Source organism: Scyliorhinus torazame, chromosome 27 (assembly GCF_047496885.1).
Source record: "Scyliorhinus torazame isolate Kashiwa2021f chromosome 27, sScyTor2.1, whole genome shotgun sequence".
Classification (NCBI taxonomy): Eukaryota; Metazoa; Chordata; class Chondrichthyes; order Carcharhiniformes; family Scyliorhinidae; genus Scyliorhinus; species Scyliorhinus torazame.
The window spans coordinates 6,346,543-6,370,469 of record NC_092733.1 but is presented as its reverse complement, the minus strand read 5'-3'; the positions used below and the strand labels follow the sequence as shown (position 1 = coordinate 6,370,469).

The window sequence follows — 23,927 nt, the reverse complement described above, 5'->3', positions numbered from 1 at the left end:
CGTGTTGTTCGGCAAATTGGACATTCTGAATTCTCCCTCCATGTACCCGAATAGGCGCCAGAGTGTGGCGACTAGGGGCGTTTCGCAGTAACATCATTGCAGTGTTAATGTAAGCCTACTTGTGGCAATAATAAAGATCATTATTATTCATTCCGGTGATACTTCAATGGTTAAGTCTCTCTCCAAATCTGGGCCCACCGATGACTGTGGATAAATCTAACATATGGTCCAGTGCTAACGTCCCCAGACTGTGATCAGAGTGGGGAAATTTGTCCCAATGGCAGACAGGCACAATTCAAATGCTTGGGACACTGACTGCTAACCCACAAAAAGACAGAGTGAAGGAGGAGCTCAGTGAGGAAAGCACCTGTTCAGGTAATGGTCCAAAAGTAACTGAATAGCTCAACACTCACCTTTGTTCATGGATTTTATTGCATCTCCCCCCACCCGAGTAATTAAATGAATTTACAAAAAAAAAAAGATCAATGAACGCATCCATTGCGGAGGGTTGTAAATAAACTGAACACTGTGCAAAATATGCTGATTCCTGAACTGCTGGGAACATTGATAGCTTGACATGGAAAAGCGATCACAAGGTGAATAAAGTTGGCCTGTGAAAAGAGAGAGCTTGATGGGGCAAATGCTCAAAGACTGGCCATGCAATGAGACATGTTGGCACCAGAGCCAGTGAGGCAATTCCATCACAAGAGCACCAAACACATCACGTTAAGGCAAGATGCACTTTCTCAGCTTATAACAAAGAAACCATATGGTAAAGTGCAAACTATTCTCTACTTCTGGGTATTTGCAGCAGTAAATGCGTCAAATCGCACTTCTTCAGTCTTGATATCCTGCATCAGTTGGGGAAGACGAAACCAGCATTAAATGTCCCATAAACTCCTAATACTGGTCGGTCCCATTGTTTAAACATAGATTCACTAACTTCCAGAACAATGTTTAACATTTTTGGGAGTGAGTTTGCCTCAATCAGGTTATTGTCTACCTGACTGGAGGCTCAGTGGTTAGGATATATTGATCAGTGCTGATCTCGCTCGGTCCACAAGTGTCACTAACACTCCCAGCTGGAATGAGGAGATATGGGACAGCAATCATTCCGACTCTTAACCGATAGCCAACGTCGCCTTTTGGAAGAGTACAAAGATGGCAGAGGAGGACAGGGCATGGTTCGGCTAAGAAGGTCTTTGTCGCTAAACTGCACGTCACATCGGATCAGCAACGGCACCCCTGCAAGGATTCAGAAGCCTCTGAAGAGGTACCAATTTTCAGAAAAAGGAGGGAGCTACACGATCAGTTACACAATTCATTAACACGTCATTTCTGCACCGTTCCTGGATTTACGGGGACGGGAATCTGACCCCCATGGTTGATCTCTTTTCTATTGACTCATGTTTGTCTCATCCCTTAAACAACAAAACCTGATCGACAAGTCTTGAAAATTTTCAGTGATCTGCAGCATCCAAAATCTTGAGTGAGATAGGGCCTCAGGTTTCATTTAGCTGTGAGAAGCGATCCCTGATTCACTGAAATCTATTGTACCTATCTATTTTAAACTCCTCCAGAGTCAATAATCTCTTCATTTACTCTGCCAAATCACATAAGAATCCTTGATTATTGAATCTCTTCCCCTCGCGCAGTCACGGGAATAAAAGCCAAATTTCTGCAATCTGTCCTCATGCGCCACACATGATCCCGGCGAATTTGGGCTGTATCCCTTCAAGGTCAGAATCTTTCCTGACATGCAAGGCCCAGACCGGTCACTATCAGGGGAGGCGGTGGCGTTAGTGATATTGTCGTTGGACGAGGAATCTGGAGACCCAGGGTAATGTTCTGGAGACTCGGGTTCCAATCTCAATCTCTCGCAGATGGTGGAATTGAAATTCAATTTTAAAATCTGTAATTAATAGTGTAATGATGGCCATGGATCCATTGTTGATTGTTGTAGAAACCTGGAGGGAAATCTGCCATTGTTACCTTGCCAACGTGACTCCAGACACACAAGAATGAAAATCGCATGTCACAAGTAGGCTTCAAATGAAGTTACTGTGAAAAGCCCCTAGTCGCCACATTCCGGCACCTGTTTGGGGAGGCTGGTACGGGAATTGAACCATGCTGCTGAAATGAAATGAAAATCGCTTATTGTCACAAGTAGGCTTCAAATGAAGTTACTGTGAAAAGCCCCTAGTCGCCACATTCCGGCGCCTGTTCGGGGAGGCTGCTACGGGCTGTTACTGGCCTGCCTTGGTCTGATTTCAAAGCCAACAATTTAGCCCTGTGCTAAACCAGCCCCTCAGTTGTATCCAACCACTACAAAGAAAATGAAAAGCATGAAACCGGACAGACCATGTGGCATGGACCGAGGCTTTCACTTTTGCTTTGTCAAACAGTCCTGTTGGTGTAGCCACAGTGGTTCAAAACAGCCAATCACCACCAACTTCTCGAGGGCAACTAGGGATGGGCACAAAGTTCGCTGAGCCAGCGACACCCACATCACAATTTTTTTAAAATTCAGCCTGCAAATATAACCATAAAATTGGTGGAATGGCTAAAAGCAGGAAAAATACCGCCTGTTAAAGCCTTCACTGAGCAAATTTAGGGAGGAGCAGAATAGGGAACATTCTAATATTGTGCCTTGCGCTGCTCCATACCGCGGACAATTTCAGATCAAAAATGTCAGTCACCTGCTCCTTTCCTTCAGTACCAAAGTTCTCTGGGTCAGTTCTGTCCTTTCAGCTTTGCTCCTTTCCTTCACCACATAGAAAAAACAGACAACCTCCTCCCTTCCCCATTTCAAAACCCCAAAACAGGATCACAAAACTTATGCAGCACAACCTGTTGAGACCCAGAGGCTTTGGGCTCGAACTTCTCCCATTACTGACCGAGCAGTGATCCCAGCTCGGTCAGCGATTCTCATCTGCTTCGCAAAATGTCCCTTCACACGCAAAAGTATGGAAGTGGACAACCGTATTATTGGGTGCCTTTCCGTTCTAGAAAGCATCACATTAAAACAAAATCCATTACCTCACCACTGATCAAAACTATCACGCGACTACACTCCTTTAATGCTATCCAACAACTTCTAAATAGTCAGTGCACTTAAGACTTGCAAGAAAAAAAGACTGCTACAAAACTGTAAAACTTGAGAATTGAAGTAGACTGCAGTGCACTGTCTGCTCTTTGACCTCAAACCCAGTAATGACCTGTCTCCCCATGTCCTAGAGAAATTGAGGTTAAACTGGGCACTGTCCAGTTTCTGGTCAGCATAAACCCACAGTATTGTCCACAATTTGAGTTTCTGGTACCAAAATGTTGCAGTTGAGGAGATATGAAAATACTTAATATTAGGCTTCTATTCAGCTATTAGACTCTGAGTAAATGCATGCTCACTCAATATCATATCCAACACATCCGTGCCCTTGGTACAAACGAGTTCAACTCTTTCTCTATTAACATTTCACCTCAAACAAAATTATCCAATATGTAGAAAAATACAGCACATCTCTAAAGTTTACAGGCATAAACAATACAGTTCAGCATTTCCTGCTCAAAATTCACCAGTTTACCACAATGTTTAGGAAATGAAGATGTGTGTACGTTCTCCCCATGTTTTCCCAGGTGAAAGATGTGCAGGTTAGATGGATTGGCCATGCTAAATTGCCGCCAAGTGCACATGGATGTGCAGGTTAGGGGGTTACGGGAATCGGGCAGGGGAGTGGGTCTTGGACGAATGCTCTTTCACAGGGTCGGTGCAGACTTGATGGGCGGAATGGTTTCCTTTGGCACTGTAGACATTCTATGATGCAGTCTTGCAGGTGGAGTACATTTTAATTCAGTGCATTATGGAACTGGTGCATTTCTGTTAAACACAGGAATTATACATCCCAACCCAGAACAAAAATACAATAATTTCCAGCTGTACTGAAGATAGGTTACTTTGTGAATGCAGTCCCGTTCGCAATAGGAAACTACTGGAGACAGTTACTTTGTGAATGCAGTCCCATTCTCAATAGGAAACTGGAACAAAAACCGAAAATACTGGACATCAACAGCAGGTCTGACAGCATCCGCGGAGAAAGAAGGGATCTAACGTTTCGAGTGTGGACATCTTTGTCCCTGGACGCCACACCCAGTCTCAATTTTAGCTCTCTTCCCTCTCCACAGATCCTGTTAGACCTGCTGTGATTGTCCAGTATTTTCTGTTTTTGCTTCAGATTCCAGCATCCCCAGTCATATGCTTTTATCATTAGGAAACTGGACTCAAATTACTTTGGGAATACAGTCCCACTCAATTGGAAATTAGATGGGAGACAGGTTAGGGGCTGTTGCGGGCCATAGTGGTTGGGAGTCTGTTGGTGCAGGCACTCGGGGGAGCTGGGAGGGCTGGCACGGGCACTCTGGGGAGTTTGTGTGGGCCATGGGGGTGGCTGGCACAGGCATTCAGAGGAGAGAAGGGTATGGCACAGGCACTCAGGAATATTTGGGGGGGGGGGGTTGGTGCAGAAGCTCAGGAGAGGTGCAGGCCATGGGGGTGGGGGGCTCATGTGGGGAACCATTGGGGTGGCGGGGGGTTATGGAGACACGAGGGGGTGGGAAGAGAGGAAGTGTGGGGGGCCATGTTGGGGGGTTGTAGGGGCCATGTTGGGGGAGTTGTAGGGGCCATGTGGGGGGAGTTGAAGGAAGCCATGGGGGTGGTGAGTGGGGGTGATGAGTGGTGGGGGGGGGGCGGGGGTGGCGAGCGGGGGGGGGCGCGGGGGTGGCGAGCGGGGGCGGCGAGTGGGGGGGTGCGGGGGCGGCGAGTGGGGGGGCGCGGGGGGCGGCGAGTGGGGGGGCGCGGGGGCGGCGAGTGGGGGGGGCGCGGGGGCGGCGAGTGGGGGGGGCGCGGGGGGGGGCGAGTGGGGGGGCGCGGGGGGTGGCGAGTGGGGGGGCGCGGGGGTGGCGAGTGGGGGGGCGCGGGGGTGGCGAGTGGGGGGGCGCGGGGGGTGGCGAGTGGGGGGGCGCGGGGGTGGCGAGTGGGGGGGCGCGGGGGTGGCGAGTGGGGGGGCGCGGGGGGTGGCGAGTGGGGGGCGCGGGGGTGGCGAGTGGGGGGGCGCGGGGGTGGCGAGTGGGGGGGCGCGGGGGTGGCGAGTGGGGGGGCGCGGGGGTGGCGAGTGGGGGGGCGCGGGGGTGGCGAGTGGGGGGGCGCGGGGGTGGCGAGTGGGGGGGCGCGGGGGTGGCGAGTGGGGGGGCGCGGGGGTGGCGAGTGGGTGGGCGCGGGGGTGGCGAGTGGGGGGGCGCGGGGGTGGCGAGTGGGGGGGCGCGGGGGGTGGCGAGTGGGGGGGCGCGGGGGTGGCGAGTGGGGGGGCGCGGGGGTGGCGAGTGGGGGGGCGCGGGGGGTGGCGAGTGGGGGGGCGCGGGGGTGGCGAGTGGGGGGGCGCGGGGGTGGCGAGTGGGGGGGCGCGGGGGTGGCGAGTGGGGGGGCGCGGGGGGTGGCGAGTGGGGGGGGCGCGGGGGTGGCGAGTGGGGGGGCGCGGGGGTGGCGAGTGGGGGGGCGCGGGGGTGGCGAGCGGGGGGGGCGCGGGGGTGGTGAGCGGGGGGGGCGCGGGGGGTGGCGAGTGGGGGGGCGCGGGGGTGGCGAGTGGGGGGGCGCGGGGGTGGCGAGTGGGGGGGCGCGGGGGTGGCGAGTGGGGGGGCGCGGGGGTGGCGAGTGGGGGGGCGCGGGGGTGGCGAGTGGGGGGGCGCGGGGGTGGCGAGTGGGGGGGGCGCGGGGGTGGCGAGTGGGGGGGGCGCGGGGGTGGCGAGTGGGGGGGCGCGGGGGTGGCGAGTGGGGGGGCGCGGGGGTGGCGAGTGGGGGGGCGCGGGGGGTGGCGAGTGGGGGGGCGCGGGGGTGGCGAGTGGGGGGGCGCGGGGGTGGCGAGAGGGGGTGGCGAGTGGGGGGGGGCGGGGGTGGCGAGTGGGGGGGGGCGCGGGGGTGGCGAGTGGGGGGGGGCGCGGGGGTGGCGAGTGGGGGGGGGCGCGGGGGTGGCGAGTGGGGGGGGGCGCGGGAGTGGCGAGTGGGGGGGGGCGCGGGAGTGGCGAGTGAGGGGGGCGCGGGAGTGGCGAGCGGGGGTGGTGAACGGGGGCGCGGGGGTGGCGAGCGCGGGGGGTGGCGAGCTGGGGGGCGCGGGGGGTGGCGAGCGGGGGGGCGCGGGGGTGGCGAGCGGGGGGGGAGCGAGGGTGGTGAGTGGGGGGGCACGAGGGTGGTGAGTGGGGGGGGCGCGAGGGTGGTGAGTGGGGGGGGGCGCGAGGGTGGTGAGTGGGGGGGGCGCGAGGGTGGTGAGTGGGGGGGGCGCGAGGGTGGTGAGTGGGGGTGGTGAGTCGGGGGGGCACGAGGGTGGTGAGTGGGGGGGGGCACGAGGGTGGTGAGTGGGGGGGGGCGCGAGGGTGGTGAGTGGGGGGGGGCGCGAGGGTGGTGAGTGGGGGGGCGCGAGGGTGGTGAGTGGGGGGGGCGCGGGGTTGGTGAGTGGGGGGGGGCGCGGGAGTGGCGAGTGGGGGGGGGCGCGGGAGTGGCGAGTGAGGGGGGCGGGGGAGTGGCGAGCGGGGGTGGTGAACGGGGGCGCGGGGGTGGCGAGTGGGGGGCGCGGGGGGTGGCGAGTGGGGGGCGCGGGGGTGGCGCGGGGGGGGCACGAGGGTGGTGAGTGGGGGGGGCACGAGGGTGGTGAGTGGGGGGGGCGCGAGGGTGGTGAGTGGGGGGGGGGCGCGGGGGTGGTGAGTGGGGGTGGTGAGTGGGGGGGGCACGAGGGTGGTGAGTGGGGGGGGCACGAGGGTGGTGAGTGGGGTGGGCGCGAGGGTGGTGAGTGGGGGGGGCTCGAGGGTGGTGAGTGGGGGGGCGCGAGGGTGGTGAGTGGGGGGGGCGCGGGGGTGGTGAGTGGGGGGGGCGCGGGGGTGGTGAGTGGGGGCGCGGGGGTGGTGAGTGGGGGGTGCACTGGGGTGGTGAGTGGGGGGTGCACGGGGGTGGTGAGTGGGGGGTGCACGGGGGTGGTGAGTGGGGGGTGCACGGGGGTGGTGAGTGGGGGGTGCACGAGGGTGGTGAGTGGGGGGGGGCACGAGGGTGGTGAGTGGGGGGGGGCGCGGTGGTGGTGAGTGGGGGGGGGCGCGGGGGTGGTGAGTGGGGGGGGCACAAGGGTGGTGAGTGGGGGGGCGCGAGGGTGGTGAGTGGGGGGGGGCGCGGGGGCGGTGAGTGGGGGGGGCGCGGGGGTGGTGAGTGGGGGGGGCGCGGGGGTGGTGAGTGGGGGGGGGCGCGGGGGTGGTGAGTGGGGGGGGCGCGGGGGCGGTGAGTGGGGGGGGCGCGGGGGTGGTGAGTGGGGGGGGGCGCAGGGGTGGTGAGTGGGGGGGGGCGCAGGGGTGGTGAGTGGGGGGGGGCGCGGGGGTGGTGAGTGGGGGGGGGCGCGGGGGTGGTGAGTGGGGGGGGGGCGCGGGGGTGGTGAGTGGGGGGGGGGCGCGGGGGTGGTGAGTGGGGGGGGCGCGGGGGTGGTGAGTGGGGGGGGGCGCGGGGCTGGTGAGTGGGGGGGGCGCGGGGGTGGTGAGTGGGGGGGGCGCGGGGGTGGTGAGTGGGGGGGGCGCGGGGGTGGTGAGTGGGGGGGGGGCGCGGGGGTGGTGAGTGGGGGGGGGCGCGGGGGGTGGTGAGTGGGGGGGGGCGCGGGGGTGGTGAGTGGGGGGCGCGGGGGTGGTGAGTGGGGGGAAATCTGTTCTGGTGAAGATTCCACCCAACCCGCCCCCCCCCCCCCGGGCTGCAAGGTGGGGGGGGGGGGGGTGTAAAGACTATTCAGGCTGACCTGGAAGCGCCTCCCCCCTCTGCAGTCACCGCCAGACATCCTCCGCCTCCACCGCGGAAAGAGCATGCGGGGCCCCGGGCGCGGCCTAGTCCCTCAGGCTCCATCCTCTCACCCCCGGCCTCACCTCAGCCGCCCCCGCCCCACCGGGACTGACCTGCCGAGCGCGCTGCACCGCGTCCGCGAAAGCGTCCGGCTTCTTGAAGGCGGCTCCGGCCGCCCCGGGCCCGGCCGCGCCGGCACCCGCTGCGTGCGGGGGCGCCGCCGTCGCGAATTCCGCCATTTGGAAGCTGGCTCGGCCGCTGCAGTGAGTGGCTGGGCTGGGGGGGCGCTGTATCCGCGGTTCTCGCTGAATTGAGCCTGCGCCTCTCGCACTCTCTCCTGGGCCTCGCACGCTGCCGCCGGCTCCAATCCCCTCGCTCGCAGGCCTGGGCCCAGTAATGGCTTCCAACGCTCCCGCCTCGACAGAACCAAGAGACGGAGGGGGCGGGCGGTCGGGCGGCGCGATTACCTCACGCGCTGATTGACGTCCGGCTGCGCCAATGGGAGCGTCGCCTCCCCCTCTGACGTCACCCCGATGGACGTCCAAACTCTCCAATCCGAACCCGCATCCGAAATGATTGGCGTCCCCGGCCGCCAACGGGGACGCGGAGCTGCTCAGCGCGTCAGCATGATTGACGGTGGAGCGCTGCAATGGAAATGCGGGACCCGTCTGACGTCACTGAAAGGCGGGACTAGCCGCCCCAGCTCCAGGGTGGATTGGCTGCCGGCCGAGCCAATGGACTCCCGGGAAGGACGGAAGGTGGTTCGGCAGGGTCATGCTGCCTGAGTGAAGCATGTGGGAAAATGGAGGGAAGGAGGTGAGGAGAACAACGGCCATTTGGCACTACAGTTCCAGTTTGCGTGTGATATCTAATATGTACAAGTTCAATTCCCTACAAAATTCCTGTGAGGAGAATGACTGAATTTAAAAGAATTCAAAGATAATGTACAGAAGCAGCTCACTGGACCCAGGCAATTGGGACATCTGGTGACTAGTGGTGTTCTGCAGGGGCCAGTGTTGAGAACACAAATATTCACCTACATACCATAAAGATCTAGAAGAAAGAACTGAGGGAATTGTTGCTAAGTTTGCAGATGATACCAACACATGGAGAGGGACAGGTAGTGTTGAGGAAGCAGGGGGGCAGCAGAAGAACTTGGGACAAGCTAGGAGCGTGGGCAAAGAAGTGGCAGATGGAATACTATGTGGAAACGTGTGAGGTAGGAAGAATAGATAGAGGCTGAGATTTTCTAAATGAGTACAGGCTTTGGGAATCTGAAGGACTGAGGAGTCCAAGTTTAGGATTCGCTTAAAGTTAACATGCAGGTTCAGTTGGCAGTGAGGAAGGCAAATGCAATGTTAGCATTCATTTCGAGAGGGCCAAAATACAAGAGCAGGGATGTACTGCTGTATAAAGGTAAAGTCGCCATAGTCCCAGATGACCATAGGCTGCTTTCCTCTTTGAGGGGGAGAGCGATTGGTGATGATTTAACCTGAGGATCACCGCACCTGACGCGTGGGGCAAGGTTGAGAAGGCGGGGCCTTCATGAATAACCTCAGCCGTTACGGGAATTGAACCGGCATTGCGGACTTCATTCTGAATCACAAACCAGCTGTCTCGCTAATTGAGCCAAACTAGAGGTTGTTTAAGACCCCATTTGGAATATTATAAGCGGTTTTGGGCCCTGTATCTAAGGAAGGATGTGCTGGCCTTGGAGAGGGTCCAGAGGAGGTTCACAAGAATGATCCGGGAATGAAGGGCTTGTCATATGAGAAGCGGTTGCGAACACTGGGTCTGTGCCCGATGGAGTTTAGAAGGATGAGGGGGGATCTCACTGAAACTTACAGAATACTGAGAGGCCTGGAGAGACTAGAACCCGAGGGCATAGCCTCAGACTGAAGGGATGATCCTTGAAAACTGAGATGAAGAGAAATTTCTTCAGCCAGAGGGTGGTGAATCTGTGGAACTCTTTGCCGCAGAAGGCTGTGGAGGCCAAATCACTGAGTGTCTTTAAGACAGAGATAGATAGGTTCTTGATTAATAAGGAAATCAGGGGTTATGGGGAGAAGGCTGAAGAATGGGGATGAGAAACATAAAAGCCATGATCAAATGGTGGAGTAGACTCGATGAGCCGAATGGTCTAATTCTGCTCTTTTGGTCTAATGGATTATTCTTGAGGTTTAAACACAATTAGAACATACTTGGCTTTAGAAATAGAGTACAAATGCAAACAAGCCAAATTAAACCTTTCTGAACTCATTAGTTAGGTCCCAGGTGAACTATTGGGTCCCAAATCTGAGAAGAATGTCAAGAGGGTGAGCAGGGAATTTACTGGAATGGTAGCTGGGATGAGAGACTTCAGTTATGCGTCTTTGGTGAACATGCAAGGCCTTGTATCTTGTGAAGTAAAACTGTAACCCGACTTGGGTATTTACTGAAAAGTTGTTGATTTGCACCATGTGGGTCATTGAGTGGGCACACCTCCTCAGTGAGAGCTGCCCCTCTGCTGTATCACGTCTCCAGCACATGACTAATGATATCACAGATACATCACTGTCTATGTCATAGAAACATAGAAAATAGTAACAGGAGGAGGCCATTCGGCGCTTCGAGCCTGCCCCGCCATTCATGCTGATCATGACTGATCATCCAACTCAACAGCCTGATCCTGCGTTCTCCCCATAGCCTTTGATCAGCTTCGCCACAAGTGCTCTAATTGCTTCTTCAAAACATGCAATGTTTTGGCCTCAATTACTTTCTGCGGTAACGAATTCCACAGTCGACCCCGTATCCTCAGGCTCTGACCCCGATTCTGGCCACCCCTTCCTGCATCTACCATGTCTAGTCCTGTTAGAATTTCTATGACATCCCTCTTCACTCTTCTGAACTGCAGCGAATGCAATCCTAATGTTATAACTCAACAGGAGGCCCAGGGATCTGCAACCTCAGAGTCCCTGTGGCCTCACCTGAGTACGATTTACCCAGGTGAGGTGGGGCGGGGCTACCCCCTTGTTCCTGGGACATACATACCTCGGCTCGGATGTGGGCTGGGCGTGGGAAGACCCTTTGGGGAGTAGGAGGTGTAAATTAAGGAGATTAAATTGAAACTTTTCGACAGTCACTGCTTCACTGGTGACAAGGATTAAGTGGAGCTGCAGGGGGTGCCATTTCCTCCGGACCAGGCCCAGCTGGATTAGGCCTCAGGTCTACAATCAGGCAACAGACATGCCACTCATCAGCTCCCAGGTTCGATCCCGGCTCTGGGTCACTGTCCGTGTGGAGTTTACACACTCTCCCCATGTTTGCGTGGGTTTCGCCCCCACAACCCAAAGATGTGCAGGGTAGGTGGATTGGCCACGCTAAATTGCCCCTTAATTGGAAAAAAAATAATTGGGTACTCAGTGCATACGGTGCCAGGAGCACCAAAAGCTCATTCTGACAGCTCCACCTCACCCGTGGGAATGGCCGGGCTGGCCGTGGTCCCGCCTCCATGTAGATTTCGCGGGGCCTTTTCAGGGGGCGAGATACTTGTTCAGAGTAGATGCACATTCCAAATGGATGGATGTGCACCGGATGATGACGACTACATTGTGAGCCACCAAGAATTTGTTGCAGGCGACGCCATTTATGTCCGGAATGTTGCAGACAGGGCATCATGGATTCCGGGAACGATAATAAAACGGTCCGGACCAGTTTTGTATACGGTGCAGGTATAAGGAAAAGACTCCAACCAACACGTGGACAGTCTCCAAAGCTAGGTGGAAAAGGCGCCTGAGGACCGACCAAGGCCAGTGATGCCCCTCCCTCTGAGGGAGGTTGACCATTCCAACCAGGAGTCATAGAATCGTAGTAATTACAGTGCAGAAAGAGGCCATTCGGCCCATCGCGTCTGCACTGGCCCTTGGAAAAAGCACCCTACCTAAGGCCACACCTCCACCCTATCCCTGTAACCCATAACCCCAGCTAACCTTTTTCAACGCTAAGAGCAATTTAGCGTGGCCAATCCACCTAACCTGCACATCTTTGGACTGTGGGAGGAAACCGGAGCACCCGGAGGAAACCCACGCAGACACGGGGAGTGCTACCGTGCCACCCCAATATTCCCGATGCGGCCTCATCAAGGCCCTGTATAATTGCAGCAGGCCATCCCTGCTCCTGTACTCTAATCCTCTCGCTGTGAAAGTCAACATACTATTTGCCTTCCTTACCGCCTGCTGTACCTGCATGCTTACCTTCAGCGAGCGGCTAGTGAACAAGGGCACGCAGGTCTCGGTGCACATTCCACTCCCCTAATTTATGGCCATTCAGATAATAGTCTGCCTTCCCGTTTTTGCTACCAAACCTCGCATTTATCCAAATTATACTGCATCTGCCATTGATTTGCCCACTCACTCAACTTGTCCAAATCACACTGAAGTATCTCTGCATCCTCCTCACAGCTCATCCTCCCTCACTAGCATTTCCAATTAACCCATTAGACTACAATGTGGAGAGACTGGGATTGTTGGCTTTCGAGCAGAGAAAGTTAAGTCGAGATTTAATCGACGTTTCCACTTTAGATTCATCCAGGTTGTCTGTAGGTTCAGACGTACAGCCCCTCTGCAGCTTTAGGAAATTTAGAAAATTTGATCAGAACAAATAGAGACCGTTTTTCTTTGGCAAGAGGTCTGGCAACCAGAGGTCATGGATTTGAAGTGCAGGAACTGATTAAATAATCAGAGTTAGTTGTGATCTGGAATGGGTCGCTGGAAAGGACAACGAAAGCCGATTCAGTCGTAATTTCCAAAAGTGAATTGGATAAATACCTGAAGGACAGAAATTGTAGGGCTATTGGAAAAGGGCAGCAGAATTGAAGAGCTCTGCCAGAGAGCTGGGCCAGATTATCTCTTCCTTTACTGTAAGATTGTGTGGTGTAATGTCCTTCAATACTTTGGATGTCCCCAAATTGCATTCTACCACTCAGGACCTTTCCGCTTCCCTTATTTCCCATTTCTTTAATTTTGCTGTTGTCATTGCTGATCCATGGATATTTAATGGACATATACCTTTGAGTTGAGAAGAGGACGTTGCAATACAGTACATTGTGCTAGTTTTGATCAGCGGAACTCAGACTTTTTGGCATCCAAGAGAGATTGGAGGGTCTCAGTTTGATTGGTTGGCTGGTTGCCAACGAATTGGCCAAAAGGTCGTACTCTGCCCAGCGACAGGCGGTGATTGGGTCCGACCCGAGTGGGATCGTTTTCAGAGGACGAAGGAAAGCACAGTCGGGTCCTGGACACTCGGAGAAGCCGTCTCACCCTCTTTCTCCAGAAAAGCTGCAGAGGTGCTGTACGTCTGAACCTACAGAGAACTTGGATGTATCTACAGTGGAAACCATTACTGACTGAAAACAGAAACCTCGAGCAGAAAGCCGAGACTGAAGGAAGGTGTACTGGAAAACAACCATCTGAAACAACGACGCTTATCCTTTTGACTTTCATCATTATTTTTACACTCCTCTTTTTCCCCCGTTTGTTTGTCTGACTTTGTGTGTGTGTGTGTGTGTGTGTGTGGAGGGTGAGGGTAACTTAAAGAGGGGTTGAGGAATTAGATAATACTCAACTAGTTATACCTGCTGCATATTTAATTATAGTTATTTGTTTCTAATAAAAAATAATTGTGTTTACATTTACAAACCTGGTGATTGTAATTATTGGGCAGCCAAGGCCAAAGACTTAGAGTGAAGTACTTTTGAATTGTGGCCACCTTGGTAAAATGCGACAGCCAATTTGCACACATCAGATAATCTGTATTTCTGCTGCGTCGAGGGATAAGGTTTGGCCAGGACACTGGCGAGAACTCCTCTGCTCTGCTCTTTTATGTCCTTCTGAAGAGAGCAGCAGAGGCCTTGATTTACCATCGCACACGAAAGACAGCAACACTGACAGTGCTGCACTTCCTCTGTATCGTATTGGAGTGTCAACCTTCATCGTGCACTCAAGTCTCTTTTTACTTTGAGACAGGAGGATGACCAGCTCAGTGTTGTTGAATATACGGATTAGAAGCAGGCAGGAGGAGGTCACTTGGCTCCTCGAAGCTGTTCCACCATTCAATAACATCATGTCTGATCTGATTGTAACCTCAACTCCACACTCCCAGCGACCCCCCGCCCCCCTGCTTATCAACCATCTGTCTAACTCTGGCTTTAAAACATTCAAAGACTACTTCCACCACTGTTTGAGAAAGAAAGTTGCAAAGACTCATCACCTTATTTTTAAATAGTGATCCCTCCTCTCAGGATCTTAAATATTTCAATCAAGTCACGTCTTCTAAACCCCAGTGGATACAAGTCTAGCCTGTCCACCATTTTAAAACAACTTGCCCAATCCAGGTATTAGTCTGGTCAACCTTCTCTGAACTGTTTCTAACACATTTACGCCCTTCCTCAAATAAGGAAACCAATACTGTAACACAATGCTTCAAATGCGGTCTCATCAATGCCCTGTAGAACTTAAGTATAACTTACTTACTTTTTTGTATTTAATTCCCCTCGCAATCAACAATAACATGATATTAGTTTTCCTAATTATTTGCTATACCTGTATACTAACACTTTGCAAATCATTCACTGGGCCACCCAGATCCCTCTGCATCTCAGAGCTCTGCAATCTCTCACCATTTAGATAATACATTTTTTTATTCTTCCTGCCAAAATGGACAGCTTCACATTTTTCCACATTCTACTCCAATTGCCAGGTCTTTGCTCACTCCCTTTATCTGTATCCCTTTGTAGTCTCCTTAAGTACTTTTCACAACTTACTTTCCTACCTATCTTTGAGTCATCAGCGAATTTAGCAACTATACCTTTGGTTCCTTCATCCAACTCATTTATATAAATTGTAAAAGCTGAGGCCCCAGGTCTGGTCCCTGTGGCACACCACTCGTCACATCTTGCCAACTAGAAAATTACCGATATAAGGCTACCCTTGGTTTCCTGTTAAGTAGCCAATCTTCTATCCATCCAATATGTTACCCCCAACACCACGAGCTTTCATTTTCCACAATAACATTTGATGTGGCACCTTATCAAATGTCTTCTGGAAATCTAAGTACAGTACATCCACAAGTTCCCCTTGATCCACAGCACATATAACTCCTTCAAAGAACTCCAATGAATTGGGAACAGATAACTCCCCCTTCATAAAACCATGCTGACTTTGCCTGATGACCGTGAACTTTTTCCAAGTGCCCTGCAATAATATTTTTAATAATAGTCGACATCTGTTCTGGAAAACATCCTTGCTGTCGACAAGTGTGTGTTTGTGAAAGTGAGGTTGAGGCGACTGTCGTCTGACTGAGTGAAAGAGCTCTCCCCTCCCGCTCCATGTCCGCATTAAGGCCTATGAAGTGGGACTTTGACATCCATGATTTGCTTCACTGGATCACTGGTGAATATGCCTTGAGCTGCCTTTGGCCCTTCCAAAATCTTTTTCACCTCTCCCCTTCACTCCCCTTCATTAAGGCAGTCCTAATAACCTGTAAAATCTCCCTTGGGTGGCTTGGTGAAGCATTTTTTATAATATACATTTAGAGTACCCAATTCTTTTTTTTTCCAATTAAGGGGCAATTTAGCGTGGCCAATCCACCTACCCCACACATCTTTGGGTTGTGGGGGTGAAACCCACGCAGACACGGGGAGAATGTGCAGACGCCACACGGACAGTGACCCAGGGCCGAGACCTCGGCGCCGTGAGGCAGCAGTGCTAACCACTGCGCCACCGTGCTGCCCTGGTCTCACATTTTGTTTGCTGTCCAGGACCTATGTTAAAGGTGCTGTACAAATGCAAGTTGTTGCTTCGAGTCTGATGACACAAATTGCTGTCCTGGATAGGATAATGAGAAGGTGAATGGTCATTGAATTTCAGCCAGAAATTCACACACCAATTTCAGTAAAGAGCAGTGAGTTTATTAAATTATTAAAACTATGGCTATATACATACAGTGTTCCGACATCACATTCAGCAGTAAATATCTCATGCATTACCAGATTACCTAGCCGTGTTGGCAACACGTAGCGTGAGAAACCATTTCTATTTTGAAGAATTCTCGAAGCAGCACCAAGTTACCCGAATGAGCTTGTTCTGAGTGCCATCAATCTCAGCCGGGATGGATCTCCAGTGACTCAGTGCTTCCGGTTGCAAAGTGCCCCTCAAGGCAGGACGATACTGGGTATCTGGTCCGAGACCATAATAGGAGAACATCATCGCACTAAAGATTATCTCCCTGACCTGATTGGAGGAAGTTCTGCACAGGGAGGTTGCACCCCCAGAAGAGCGAGAGGTGCAGGTGACTGGAGAATTGTACGGTCAAACGATCAGGAAAATAATTAAGACTGGAGGAGACTGTTGAGGATCAGGGAGGACATTCTTCTTCATCTTTGCTGACATGCTATTTTTTCTGGAGTTGTCTTGCTTGTATAGCGAACGCAGTGGAGAGAAAAGGGCAAAGATGAGAATCGGTCACGGGGCCAATTACTTTGAGGTGACACCCAGGAAGAATTTCATATATTCATATACAACATAGCTGATGCTGACAGCAGGTATCACCTTCATGAAGTTTGGGGTAATTCCTCGGTACAAGCCAGACCAGCCCTCTCCTTGCACAATTCTGGCAAACTGTTCAATCATATTCAACTGAGGCTCATTTTTGATGACAGCTGGGGAAAGAAGATGCACAGAAGTAGAGGTTTGTAATTGCCGCCTTAATGTTAAGTGTGTCCAGCACCCTCTGCTCTCCCTGAGCATTCCCAGTCCCTGATCCCGGGAGACTCTCAGTCCCTGCTGCCGGGGCATTCCCAGGAATCAGTCTGGCAAACCTTCGCTGCACTCCCTCTTTCTATGAAGGCCAACATACCATTTCCCTTTTTTACCGTCGGTTCCAGCTGCATGCTTACCGTCAGCGACTGGTGTCTCGTTTCACTTTCCCCTCTCCTAATTTATGGCTTTTCAGATAATAGTCTGTCTTCCTGTTTTTGCTACCAAAGTGGAATACCAGTGCATTCCCATTCTCCCAGTGGATTCTCAATCCTCACTCCCAGTGCATTTCCAATCCTCACTCCCAGTGGATTCTCAATCCTCGCTCCCAGTGCATTCCAAATCCTCACTCCCAGTGCATTCCCAATCCTCACTCTCAGTGGATTCCCAATCCTCGTTCCCAGTGCATTCCCAATCCTCATTCCCAGTGGATTCTCAATCCTCACTCCCAGTTCATTCCAATCCTCATTCCCAGTGCATTCTCAATCCTCACTCTCAGTGGATTCCCAATCCTCGCTCCCAGTGCATTCTCAATCCTCACTCTCAGTGGATTCCCAATCCTCGCTCCCAGTGCATTCCCAGTCTTCGCTCTCAGTGGATTCCCAATCCTCGCTCCCAGTGCATTCTCAATCCTCACTCTCAGTGGATTCCCAATCCTCGCTCCCAGTGCATTCCCAATCCTCACCCCCAGTGCATTCCCAATCCTCATTCCCAGTGGATTCCCAATCCTCGTTCCCAGTGCATTCCCAATCCTCACTCTCAGTGGATTCCCAATCCTCACTCTCAGTGGATTCTCAATCCTCACTCTCAGTGGATTTCCAATCCTCGTTCCCAGTGCATTCCCAATCCTCACTCAATGAATTCCCAATCCTCGCTCCCAGTGCATTCCTAATCCTCGTTCCCAGTGCATTCCCAATCCTCATTCCCAGTGGATTCTCAATCCTCACCCCCAGTGCATTCCCAGTCTTCGCTCTCAGTGGATTCCCAATCCTCGCTCCCAGTGCATTCCCAATCCTCGCTCCCAGTGCATTCCCAATCCTCACTCTCAGTGGATTCCCAATCCTCGCTCCCAGTGCATTCCCAGTCTTCGCTCTCAATGGATTCCCAATCCTCGCTCCCAGTGCATTCCCAATCCTCACTCTCAGTGGATCCCCAATCCTCGCTCCCAGTGCATTCCCAATCTTCACTCTCAGTGGATTCCCAATCCTCGCTCCCAGTGCATTCCCAATCCTCACTCTCAGTGGATTCCCAATCCTCGCTCCCAGTGCATTACCAATCCTCACTCTCAGTGGATTCCCAATCCTCGTTCCCAGTGCATTCCCAGTCTTCGCTCTCAGAGCATTTAAATTATTCACTCCCAGAGCATTCCCAATCCTTGCTCTCAGGGTAGTCCCCGCTTCCAGATACTACTGCTAGGGCGCTCCCACTGTTTGTTTCCAGTCCCTTCTCTGATCCCACTCTCTGGAGTTTTCTTGCTTGCAGAGAACATAGAGGAAAGAAAAGGGCAAAGATAAAAATAATTGAGACGATAAGGGCCTTTGCACTCAATTACTTTGTGGTGAAACTGGAGTAGAATTTCATATAGCCAGGGGCTGGTTTAGCACTGTGGGCTAAACAGCTGGCTTGTAATGCAGAACAAGGGCAGCAGCGCAGGTTCAATTCCCATACCAGCCTCCCCAAACAGGCGCCGGAATGTGACGACTAGGGGCTTTTCACAGTAACTTTATTGAAGCCTATTTGTGACAATAAGCTATTATTATATTCATGTACAACCTAGCTGATGCTCACCGCAGGTGCCAACTTCATAAAGTTCACAGTCGGGCAGCACGGTGACACAGTGGTTAGCACTGCTGCCTCACAGTACCAGGGAACCGGGTTCAATTCCGGACCCGGGTTCAATTCCGGCCTTGGGTGACTGTCTGTTGGGTGTTTGCACGTACCGGATCCGGGTGCTCCGGTTTCCTCCCACAGTCCAAAGATGTGCAGGTTAGGTGGATTGGCCATGATCAATTGCCCCCTAGTGTCCAAAAAGGTTAGGTGGGGTTGTGGGGTAATGTGGATAGGGTGGGGTATTGGGCCTAAGGAGGAAAAAAAAGAATGAAGTTCAGAGTGGTTCCTCGGTACAGGCTCTCTTTCCTGCTCCAATTATCTGCTCCTGTCCACTGCCTCCAGGATATTGTTCAGAGGTCACAGAATCGCAGAATATTACAGCACAGAGGAGGCCCTTCGGCCCATCGAGACTGCAGCAACTCATGAAAAACACCTCACCTGCCGACTTAATCCCATTTGCCAGCGCTTGGCCCATAGCCTTGAAGGTTTTGACGGATGTCGGAATAGAGGCTGGGATTCTTTTTTCCTTGAATCAGATTTCCCTGAATCTCCCCCCCCCCCCCCTTGTGGAAGACTTCTCTCACCTTGTGCTTGCATCCTGGTCCGGACGAGTGCCAGTGGGTAGCTTGCCAGCTGACCACAAGTACTGGAGATGGTGCCACAGCCAAGAAGCACAAACACTCCCGGATCAGTGCTGTTGTGACCGTATATTTGTAAATAGCGGTTCTTCACTGTCTGTCATTGAAAGAGAGAAAACTTCATAAGTAGGAAGTGGTACACAGGATTGGGGGTGGGGGGGGGGGGGGTGCTGAGAACAAGCATGGATTAGAAGCTGCTTGTGGAGTGCCCCTTGTTCTTATCATCTGGGAACACATTCCCCGACGTTACAAGTGTAGCTTGCTCAAAATTCAGCTGAATATTTTCAGCTGGTGCCCAGCGTGTTACCAGTAATTTGGCAGTAACTTGAAATAGAGAAAAATCTGTCACACATAACAACAAAAAACATATGGAAAAACAGCAGAGCGTGGGATATTGAACCATAAGAGGCTTCATAATCCAGTCTGGCCCAGAGTTTTCCGCTGTACAAAATGTACACACATGCATGTTGTGTTGGGTGTTCTGGATCACATACAGGTCACCAACACTTGAAATAGTGCAACATTCTTTTATTGAATCATTAACTGTTTAACATGCTCAGACTGTGGGTTAATGCGATACTAGCTTTAACTAAAGACCTTTGCCTTGTCCTAACCAGTCGATGAACTCAGAACATGGTGAATGTCTGTGTTGCAGGCTGTGAGCTCTGTCCTAGCTAGCTGCAGCTCGTATGAGCAGGAACTCTGATGCCCCCTGTCTTTATAGTTCATGTGCTCTAACTGGTGATTGGCTGCGGTGTTGTGTGTGTTGATTGGTCCCACTGTGTGTCCATCAGTGTGTGTCTGCACCGTGATATACTGGTGTATATTATGACATCCCCCCTTTTATAAAAAAATGTACCTGTGTGGCAATAAATAGTGTATGGTGAGAATGTCCCTGACTACGTGTGTGCGAAATATTTACAGCACTGTGTACATGGGAACTAAGCTATTTACATGGGAAGGTGCCTGGTGCAGAAAAACAGTGTGTCACAAGAATAACGAGATGAACACTATATATAAACCATGTAAACGAGTAAACGGAAGAACAGAACAAATCAGAAAGTCCATAAGCCCACAAAGTTCACAAAGTAAGTCTCTGAGGTGGGTGACGAATTCTGGTTGACCGCCTCGAGGGTGGGTCGGGAGCCCCCGGCTGAGGAGCGGGCTGGACTGCGTCAGAGTGAGGAGGATGCGGACTTCCGGGTGCGGCGATGACCAGCTGAGTCGCACGTTTCGGCAGCTCCCTGTGAAACGGACTTTTGGGCTCTTGATAGGAGCCCCAACGGCAATTTTAACGGCTAAAAACACTGTGCGGTAAACCAGAAGGGAATCCCCCCTGGACACGGATGGAAAAAGGAGAGGAAAGTGGCCGGATTGCGGTGGATCCTTTAGAGCAGCGGCAAGGAAGGCAAGCAAAAACCAAGATGGCGTCGGAAGGTGGCAGTTTAATATGGGGCCCTGAACAACACGAGTTCTTGAAGCGCTGCGTGGAAGAACTTAAAAAGGAGATGAAGAAGGAGCTGTTGGCCCCGATATTACAGGCGATTGAAGGGCTAAACGATGAGCAAAAGACCCAGGAGCAGGAGCTTCGGGTCGTGAAGGCAAAGGCTGCCGAGAACGAGGACGATATACAGGGCCTGGTGGTGAAGACGGAGATGCACGAGACACACCATAAAAGGTGTGTGGAAAGGCTGGAGGTGCTGGAGAATAATGCGAGGAGGAAGAATTTAAGGATTCTTGGTCTTCCCGAGGGTGCAGAGGGCGCGGACGTCGGGGCATATGTGAGCACGATGCTGTACTCGTTAATGGGATCGGAGGCCCCGACGGGTCCGTTGGAGGTGAAGGGAGCCTATCGAGTTATGGCGCGAAGACCGAGGGCTGGAGAAATTCCCCGAGCCATAGTGGTGAGATTTCTCCGATATAAGGACAGAGAGATGGTCCTCAGATGGGCAAAGAAAACTCGGAGCAGTAGGTGGGAGAACGCGGTGATCCGCGTATATCAGGATTGGAGTGCGGAGGTGGCGAGAAGGAGGGCGAGCTTTAATCGGGCCAAGGCGGTGCTTCATAAAAGGAAGGTCAAATTTGGAATGCTGCAGCCGGCAAGACTGTGGGTCACATATCAAGGGAAACACCACTACTTCGAAACGGCAGATGAGACATGGACATTGATTGTCGAAGAGAAATTGGAATAAGTGGGTTATATAAAAAAAAGAACGTTTGAGACAAAGTGGTGGGGTGAATATGGGGGGCGAAGAGGGGGGAAAAAGGGGGGAGAGGAGAGATGATTTTTAAGTTGTTAATCCTGCGACCCGGTAACTTTTCTCTCTCTTCCCCTTGTTGTGGGGGAGGGAGGGAGGGAGGTGGAGGAGCTGGGGGTGTCGGCCATTGGGGGCGGGGCCAAAAGGGAAGCGCGGGCTTTGTTCCCGCGCTATGATAATTATGGCGGGAACAGGGAAGCAGGAAGGAGGGGGCGTCGCACAGTGCGAGCCGAGGTCACGGGGGAAGCCGAGGTCGGCCAGAGTTTGCTGACTTCTGGGAGCAACATGGGGGGGTGCAATTACGCTAGTGGGGGATCTAGCGGGGGGGGGGGTGTGGGGGGGTTAACTGGGTTGCTGCTGCTGGGGAGAAGGGGGAGCTGGTATGGGGTGGGGTGGGCGGGGCGGGGGTTGCGCCACCTGGGGGGGGGGACACAGCTACGTGGGAACCGGGTGAGGAGCTGGTTAAAAAAAGGGGATGGCTAGTCGACAAGGGTGGGGGGGGGGGGGTAAAGAGCCCCCCAACCCGGCTGATCACGTGGAATGTGAGAGGGCTGAACGGGCTGATAAAAGGGCACGGGTACTCGCACACCTAAAGAAACTTAAGGCAGATGTGGTTATGCTACAGGAGACGCATTTGAAACTGATAGACCAGGTCAGACTACGCAAAGGATGGGTGGGGCAGGTGTTTCATTCGGGGCTAGATGCGAAAAACAGGGGGGTGGCTATACTAGTGGGGAAGCGGCTAATGTTTGAGGCAAAGACCATAGTGGCGGATAGTGGGGGCAGATACGTGATGGTGAGTGGCAAATTACAGGGGGAGGCGGTGGTCTTAGTGAACGTATATGCCCCGAACTGGGATGATGCCAACTTTATGAGGCGCATACTAGGACGTATCCCGGACCTAGAGGCGGGGAAGCTGGTAATGGGTGGAGATTTTAACACGGTGCTGGAACCAGGGCTGGACAGATCGAGGTCCAGGACCGGAAGGAGGCCGGCAGCAGCTAGGGTGCTTAAGGACTTTATGGAGCAGATGGGAGGAGTAGACCCCTGGAGATTTAGTAGACCTAGGAGTAAGGAGTTTTCGTTTTTCTCCTATGTCCACAAAGTTTATTCACAGATAGACTTTTTTGTTTTGGGAAGGGCGCTGATCCCGAAGGTGACGGGGACGGAGTATCCGGCTATAGCTATTTCGGATCACGCTCCACATTGGGTGGACTTGGAGATAGGGGAGGAAAAAGAACAGCGTCCACCTTGGAGAATGGACATGGGACTATTGGCGGACGAGGGGGTGTGCTTAAGGGTGAGGGGGTGTATTGAAAGGTACTTGGAACTCAATGATAATGGGGAGGTCCAGATGGGAGTGGTCTGGGAGGCGCTGAAGGCAGTGGTTAGAGGGGAGCTGATATCAATCAGGGCACATAAAGGAAAGCAGGAGGGTAGGGAACGGGAGTGGTTACTGAAAGAACTTCTGAGGGTGGACAGGCAATATGCGGAGGCACTGGAGGAGGGACTGTACAGGGAAAGGCAAAGGCTACATGTAGAATTTGATTTGCTGACTACGGGTAATGCAGAGGCACAGTGGAGGAAGGCACAGGGTGTACAGTACGAATATGAAGAGAAGGCGAGCAGGTTGCTGGCCCACCAACTGAGGAAAAGGGGAGCAGCGAGGGAGATAGGGGGAGTGAGAGATGAGGAGGGAGAGATGGAGCGGGGAGCGGAGAGAGTGAATGGAGTGTTCAAGGCATTCTATGAAAGATTATATGAAGCTCAGCCCCCGGATGGGAAGGAGAGAATGATGTGTTTTCTGGACCAGCTGGAATTTCCTAAGGTGGAGGAGCAGGAGAGGGTGGGACTGGGAGCACAGATTGAAACGGAGGAAGTAGTGAAAGGAATTAGGAGCATGCAGGCGGGGAAGGCCCCGGGACCAGACGGATTCCCAGTTGAATTTTATAGGAAATATGTGGACTTGCTGGCCCCGCTACTGATGAGAACCTTTAATGAGGCGAGGGAAAGGGGGCAGCTGCCCCCGACTATGTCAGAGGCAACGATATCGCTCCTCCTAAAGAAGGAAAAAGACCCGCTGCAATGCGGGTCCTATAGGCCTATTTCCCTCCTGAACGTGGACGCTAAGATTCTGGCCAAAGTAATGGCAATGAGGATAGAGGATTGTGTCCCGGGGGTGGTCCATGAGGACCAAACTGGGTTTGTGAAGGGGAGACAGCTGAATACGAATATACGGAGGCTGCTAGGGGTAATGATGATGCCCCCACCAGAAGGGGAAGCGGAGATAGTGGTGGCGATGGATGCCGAGAAAGCATTTGATAGAGTGGAGTGGGATTATTTGTGGGAGGTGCTGAGGAGATTCGGCTTTGGAGATGGGTATATTTGATGGGTACAGCTGCTGTATAGGGCCCCGATGGCGAGCGTAGTCACGAATGGACGGGGGTCTGAATATTTTCGGCTCCATAGAGGGACGAGGCAGGGATGTCCTCTGTCCCCGTTATTGTTTGCACTGGCGATTGAGTCCCTGGCAATAGCATTGAGGGGTTCCAGGAAGTGG

General features: G+C 53.3%; 2 protein-coding genes across 6 annotated transcripts in view; both read right to left on the bottom strand.

Moving 5' to 3' along the window:
• The window catches only part of khsrp (KH-type splicing regulatory protein), a 68,342-nt gene extending 60,051 nt beyond the window's left edge, over positions 1 to 8,291 (bottom strand). For 2 of the 3 annotated variants that reach the window (XM_072490856.1, XM_072490857.1), the window contains exon 1: positions 7,963 to 8,290. In XM_072490856.1, coding sequence (XP_072346957.1) covers positions 7,963 to 8,088 — 126 coding nt within the window. In that variant the 5' untranslated portion in view covers positions 8,089 to 8,290. Of the gene's footprint in view, positions 1 to 7,962 lie in introns of all 3 variants that reach the window. The other variant, XM_072490859.1, reaches the window with a different exon arrangement.
• Positions 8,292 to 15,772: 7,481 nt separating this feature from the next.
• The window catches only part of LOC140403158 (mitochondrial adenyl nucleotide antiporter SLC25A24-like), a 68,539-nt gene continuing 60,384 nt past the window's right edge, over positions 15,773 to 23,927 (bottom strand). For all 3 annotated transcript variants that reach the window (XM_072490854.1, XM_072490855.1, XM_072490853.1), the window contains 2 exons: positions 19,056 to 19,206; positions 15,773 to 16,544 (listed from right to left, as the gene is read on the bottom strand). In XM_072490854.1, coding sequence (XP_072346955.1) covers positions 16,360 to 16,544; positions 19,056 to 19,206 — 336 coding nt within the window. In that variant the 3' untranslated portion in view covers positions 15,773 to 16,359. The remainder of the gene's footprint in view (positions 16,545 to 19,055; positions 19,207 to 23,927) is intronic.